At 39.9% G+C, this 6709-nt stretch overlaps 1 protein-coding gene across 1 annotated transcript; it reads left to right on the top strand.

The window, feature by feature from the left end:
* On the top strand, positions 1-3913 carry CUNH15orf48 (chromosome unknown C15orf48 homolog). Its single transcript, XM_061446919.1, has 4 exons — positions 1-279; positions 575-663; positions 1406-1466; positions 2143-3913. Exons 1-4 carry the CDS (start codon positions 238-240, stop codon positions 2209-2211), a joined length of 261 nt encoding a protein of 86 aa, XP_061302903.1. The 5' UTR covers positions 1-237; the 3' UTR covers positions 2212-3913.
* Positions 3914-6709: the final 2796 nt, after the last annotated feature.

Genomic DNA, 6709 nt, shown 5'->3' with positions numbered 1-6709 from the left:
GTTGTCCCGCCTACGTGACCTGGGGTACGGCCCGCGCTCGGCGGCGGGGGTGCCCCTATATAATGCGGAGCGCAGGGCTCGCCAGTGTTGAGCCTGTCGGTAGCGCTGCCGCTCTCTGTGCACCTGCCAGGTAACGGAGGCGTCGTGCCCTCTCCCTCGGGTACCGCAGGCGGGAGGTCCCGGCCCGGGGCGCCGTAACGGAGCGCCGTTTGTTACAGGTCCGCGGCCGCCGCGATCATGAAAACGAGCTTCTTCCACATAATCAAAACCAAAAGAGAAGTAAGTTTGTCATAAACGTTGGTTCTGAGGTAACCCTCTTGGCTGGGGGGCTGCAGCCGGCTCCAGCAGGCACACAGGGGTTGGCATTTAATGGTTAGCGGTTAATAGAGGAGCTGGGGATAGCAGGGGAGGTACGCGGGTTGAGAGTCATGCCCTGGAGCTGAGGTGTGCGAGCGGTAATGTGAACACCTGAACAGCTGATCACATCTCACTGCTTGGAGCCCTCGCTCCCCTTACTCACGGCTCCATAGGCGGGACACTAGTTCAACTTTTGTCTCTGTTTTGTGTCTTTCAGCTCATTCCCCTGGCTGGAATAATATCCTTCGCAGCTATTGGGGCATTCTCTTTTTCCATTTATTCCCTATTCTGCAAATCTGATGTGATGTAAGCAAAAACTTTCTGCTTGGAGTTCACCCTAACCTTCTTTTGTTCAACACAGGTGTTTGACCATCATGTTTTGCACCAAAAAAGTGCCATATGGATGTTCCAGACTCCTAGTAACAATTAAGATACTGCAGATTGTAAATACTGAAGAAATTCATTAATTTGAAGCATATTCCGAATTATTTTGTAACTTTAGATTTAATAATTATATTATTTGCTAATAGGTTTTAAATGGGCTTATAAAGAATTTCCACTAATCAGATAGGTGGGTGGCATGCATATACGTTGCAACCAGGCTGTTGGCTTGTATATGAAGAACGTTTGACAATATGAACTTAGAATAACTTAATATTTTAATGACTTGGCTAGTGATTGGAGCTAACTCCTATACTCTAAGCTTTTGGGAGCTTTTATATTCGAAGTGATAGGAATACGTATTTTGCCTGCCAGGGTAAGAATCCCCTTTGTCTTTTGTGTCCTTGTTCAGTTCTGATTTTTCAGCTTGCTTCTGATATAATACCTACTTCAATAATGTTGGCTTGTTTGGTGATTTGGAAGCTGCAAATAAAGCAAGACATTATTTATATTAAAATATAAATGCCCAAACCTGTAAACTTGTGTTTCAGGGAACTACTTACTTACAGTAAGAGTTCTACTGACAATAGACAGCTCTTAGAAGAAACATATATGCAAGATTACACCCTAAAACATAATACCTGTTTTGCTTTATCTTCTCTTAAAGCATTAACAAGAGTAGCAATCCAGAACCATGGGAAACTGTTGATGCTACCAAGCCTCAGAAGGTAATTTGTACAAATAATATAGTCGATACAAATAACATACATTTTCAACACAATGAGTATTTTTTAAATGTGGAAAACCTAGCAAAATAATATATATTATAAAATGTAAAAAATATAAATTTAAAAAACCCTGAAGTACAATGCTAAGCTGATGTGTGTCTATTTAAAAGTAGCACTAACTGCTTAATTTGTTACTTCACGTAAATTATCTTCCCTGTATTACTTAATAAAGGGGTTCAGCTGTTACATTCTAGGTCTGATCATGAATTTATGGTGGTCTTCTGGTTCGTATCCTGCACCCTCTCTCTGCAATATCCATTTACTCAATTCCATTGATAACAATGGAAATTCAGAATGCAGAGGAAATGCTCATTAATGCCTTATTACTGAATTACAAAATTGCCTAAGAATGTTTTGAGTACTTCAGCCTGAAGGAAAAAAATCTTATTTTAGAAGAGCATCTAGGAAAAAGAAAAATAAAACTATTTAAATTATTAGTTATTTAATATCCAAGCAATTTTGTTCAACAGATTATTAAATAGGTCATTAGGTGCCATTTTTGTTTGCTTCTGAAGTGAAAATGTAAAGCTACTAGAAATCCTTCGTGCATAAGCTGATGCGTGATATGAAGGAATTTTGCTAATTTCTTTTCTATTTTCCTGTTAATTTCTTGCAGTTATTAACAATCCGTCAGAAATGGAAACCTATAGAAGAGCTGGAAAGTGTCAAAAAGCTTACGAAGTAACAAGTTTCTGTTGCCTCAGAAAGGTACCCTATGAATCTAGTGGAACCACTTCTGCACAAACTTGACTACTGAAATCAGTGTGCGGAAATGCTTCTGCTACATTTTTAGGGTCTCCCTACATTTTTTTTGAATCTGGATGAGGAGTTCCATATTGCTTTAGAAGCTGGCATGCAACATAGAGTCCAAAAATCTGTCTCAAATAATTGATTTTCTGTGGGCATTTGATGTCAAATGTTGACTATTCAGATGTTAATTATAGATGGAAAAGCCTTCACACTTTGTGTGGAATACTGGTTTTCTCAAAAACATTAATGTTGTATATATTTTAAATATATTTTAAAATCATATCTTTACAATATTCCATGAAAATCTGATAAATGGAGATTACCCAAAAGCCCTTCTAAATTGGGATTCCTGATCTGCTCCCAAACTACGCTGTATTTCAATGCTCTATACTGACCAAAAAGTCATCATAGCCTGAGGATGTCTTTGTATGGCAACATATGTGGTCATAAAGTATATTAGCATTTGTTTTCTGTTAGATGACTGTCTAAGTCAAAACTGATGTTTGACTGCTAATATTAAAACTTATACATGCACTCACCTTAATTCATTGAGGAGTCCAGTAGGTTATTTTAGGGTGTATTTGAGATTATAGGATTAGAATGTCAGAATTAAGCATGGGTAAAAGGGAATTGGAAATGAGATCATTTCTGTTGTATTTAAATACTGTTCATGTTTCAATTTAGAAAAAGTTACTAGAGTTTGGAACTGTGCATTATCCAAAGCTAATTACATAATGTTAATTGTTTTTGTGCAAGGTGGTTCATGTGGAAGCTTAAATGAACTGCACCATTAACAATACTTTTAAGCATTTCTAGATATATGCTATTGGGGACATCTGCTTTAACAAAGAGAAAATAATAGATTTAAGTTAGGAATGGCTCTGTGAAGAGACAGTTCTGCTTTAAGCCTCTCTGTGTTTTCTTAGGGGTTGGCCAGGGTAGGAATGTCATGGAGCAGACCCCCAGTACATTAATGAGGCTGTACATATATCCAATGGTAACAACAGTCCTTTTGTGGATATTTTCTGTATGTGTCCCCTTCCAAGCAGTTTCACAATATATTAGAGTTTCTTTAACAACAGGTGTTCAGAATGCATATTCCTTTCTGTGAGGAAGAAAGCAAAACTGAAACAACTGCTAATTGGAAAAAGTCCCTGTAAGTGAGTAATAGGGAAGTGCTTTAGGTTACTCTGGTGCAGCATAGACAACTTAGCTTAATAAAGCTGTCTCCTGAATTTTAAGGTAGTTTGGCTTCAGGAGCTTTAAGTTTACTCTAAGATTTATTGGTGCTGAGGAAAAAAAAAAAATGTTATTTTATCCCATACTTGTATGCAGATGCAGCGTAAATATTTATCACGTAAGGATGACTCAGCAGTGTCTATGAGAGTAAGAGGAACTACAAGACTTCAGAATACATTCATAGCTTTCGTTTTAAGGATTGACATTACAAGCTGATTGGATAGCATATAACCACAAAAATCTAGTGCTCAGAAGAATAAAAGTTCAAGTATTTTAATAGAAATATTTTTAAATATTTTCTGTAAATTATTCTGTATTTGTTGGATTGTATCAAACCAACCAAAAAGTCCTGTGTTCTGAATTGATTCATGAATTAAAATAGTTTGTTCTTCAGTAAATTACTTGTATGGCCTGTAAGTACTGTGACCAAGTATCTGTCAGCGTTAGGGAAATAAGTGTGTTAGGTTTTGATTTTTTTTTTTTTTTTTTTTTTTTTACTTAAGTACTTTTCAGTGGTGTCTTCCATTAGAACATTAAGCAGCATGATTGCTATGGGTCATATGGGTCATGGGTGTTGCTTTTCCTCATCTGTCCTGCTAAGGTAGTAGAATGTTTTGTGTTACTAGTTGCTTTTTTTGTTAGCATAGATTTGTGGGAAGTGTTTTCACATAATGTGAGAAATCAAAATATTTTCATGCTCTTCAAAAGGATCATAAAATGCTGAAAAAATGAATTGTTCTTGGGACAATTTTGTGTGTTCTTAGACTCCTACAAATAGTCTTGCTCCTGCATAGATGAGTGTTTTTTAAGTAGAGCAAGCTAAGAGCAATTACTGTATCTCCTCCCTCAACTACTCAACATGAATCTGTAAAACAATATACAAATTATTTCCTTGTTCTGCTACCATCAGTTAAGACATTAAAGACTTAATTGGCTGAATTTTATGAGCTTTTATGAGAACAGTAAGACTTCCATGTCATGTGTTACTCAAACCCATGACTTTTTATTCCATGGGCAATTTAGAGGCCACTGAAATTGTTTAACAACTTTTTGACTTCTCTCTAATCTGTTCTCTTTTGTCTCTCGCTCCATTTTGTTCTTCATTTTGTTTTGTTTTTTAAACAATCACTATCTTTGCTCACCCTCTTTAGCACTTTTCCATGGAACTATACAACTTCCAACTTTATATTAATTACAAAGTTAAAGTGCTCACTGGCTTGTTACATTTTTCAAATATAGATTAGAAACCATTAAAAGTGTTTGTTCAGTGATTCTAATCACCATTAGAAATGTATCATTAGAATCTATGGTCATGCTTTTCAAAAGCCACCTGCATTAAAGCAGTATACTTGTAAATAGCTTTCTGGAAGAACAGACGGTTGCTTTCTGCAGTATACATGTAATTATTAATAAATTACTTTTTTTAATTACTTTTGTTTGTTTGTTTGTTATTACAGTAGTACTTAGAGGCCTGAACCACAGAACTTGTGTTGTCACAGTTAGCCAAGAGCTGTGTTGTTTCCCATTTGGTTTTCTTTACATACACTAGCCCTGGTGTCAGCATTTCTGTCTGATGTCCCCTACCCACTGCATTTTGCTGCTGCAAGTTGCTATTAGTATAGTACTCAACTGACTAGTTATTTCATTGGGGTGTGTGGTTTCTGTTGAAAATAGTAACTTACAGAGGGGCCTGATGCAGCCATTAAAGGAAATTGTTCATCCTGTGGTTGTCATCTGTCTCAGTGCAAAGGGTTGTTGTTTTAGAACTAGCTGTAGAAAACAAACACAAGTAATGGGAATGATTCACTGCATCTGACCAATATTTGGTGTTGGACGTCTCCCAAAAAAGCTTTCAGATTAAACAAACATGGCCATGCTATTCAACACAGTTTTAGTTCTCTGTCCATAGTCCTTGCTGTACAGCACATCCCTGCCATACAGGGAGCACACAAGATAGCAAGATCACCTAAAGCTACAACTAAAATGGAAATATAAAGGTGTTAGTAATGAAGTGGACTCCAAGCACTGCAGATGGACTAACTACTGACCTTCAGGTCCTGATGTGAATAGAGAGTGGGCAGTGTTTGCTGAAAGCTGTTTCCAATAGTAAAACATCCACTATCGCTAACTGCACCCTGCAAAGGCCATCCACAGTGAGTGGACACCTAGCCCACACAGCCCATCTCCTGTGGGCCTCACCCCGATTGAAGATCACACACCTTTACCACACACTTCATGGAGGCTTTACCAAACCTATTTATGCTGCACCTTGACTTAATGACCGAAGTATTTGGGTGTAATTAGCTTTTCCTTTTAGATAACCTCCTTACCTGTGTGTTCTGCCCAGAGCTGTCCTGCAGGGCTCCCCAGGGCCCATCATACAACACGGGCAGACTTGGGCCTGTGGCATATTGAGCCATGATGAGTGATGAGTGTCCCGGTGCCCTCACCGCAGCTGTGAGGGAGCGCGAGGCGGCCGGGCCGCCGCGGGGCAGGAGGGGCTTGCTTTGGCGCCAGGTTTCCATTTCCCCCCGGGCCGCCGCAGAGGAGCACGGTGTAGGCGGTTCCTTCACGTCCTGTCAGCCGAGAGGAGGGAGCCAGCCCCGCAGGCATTGCTGCCAGGTCACCCGTGGGATCCACCTGAAGCCTGCGCCTGCAGCAGCGCTGGTCCCTGCAACGGGGAGAAGGGCTCTCACCAAAAGATCAGGTACAAGCAAAGCACGCCTCCCACTCCGGGTTTTGTGTCAATGCCCTGTTTCCAGGTGTGTGGCTGGGGGAGCTGAGCTCCCTTTCTGTGGTGGTGTGCTGCCTAGATACTCAACAGTGTGTCAGGTGAGGATTTGTCTGTGTGGCAAATGAGGGAGTTGTAAGGAAACTAACTCAGGGGATGGCATAGCTTTCGTTGTTGTGGAGCTGTACTGCAAAGGTGAGTCCTAGAAATAATTTGGATGTCAGGATATAGGCCATGTATTGGCTGATGTTGCTAGTCTAGAACATTGATTTTGAAAAACCCCAATCGGTTGGTAATGGGAGCATGCACAGAAGGTTTGGTTTGGTTTTGGTTTTCTCTCTAAGACTTGAAAGGCTTGTCCAGTGCATTGCATGGGTGCTGTGGGCTGTGGTGCATCTCACATGTGTGGTCCTGTGCCTTGGAGCTGAACTGGTGGGTGTGCAACCATCCTGGTCACAGCACC

Source organism: Pezoporus flaviventris, unplaced genomic scaffold (genome assembly GCF_033815535.1).
Source record: "Pezoporus flaviventris isolate CSIRO_AGI_PZ_B2104156 unplaced genomic scaffold, CSIRO_AGI_Pfla_v1 ptg000006l, whole genome shotgun sequence".
Taxonomy (NCBI): Eukaryota; Metazoa; Chordata; class Aves; order Psittaciformes; family Psittacidae; genus Pezoporus; species Pezoporus flaviventris.
This window is presented reverse-complemented; position numbering and strand designations above follow the sequence as displayed.

Coding starts and splice junctions, on each gene's coding strand:
- CUNH15orf48 (XM_061446919.1), top strand. CDS start 238: ATGAAAACGAGCTTCTTCCACATAATCAAAACCAAAAGAGAA. Junction 664..1,405: donor TTCTGCAAATCTGATGTGAT/GTAAGCAAAAAC, acceptor CTTCTCTTAAAG/CATTAACAAGAGTAGCAATC. Junction 1,467..2,142: donor ATGCTACCAAGCCTCAGAAG/GTAATTTGTACA, acceptor AATTTCTTGCAG/TTATTAACAATCCGTCAGAA.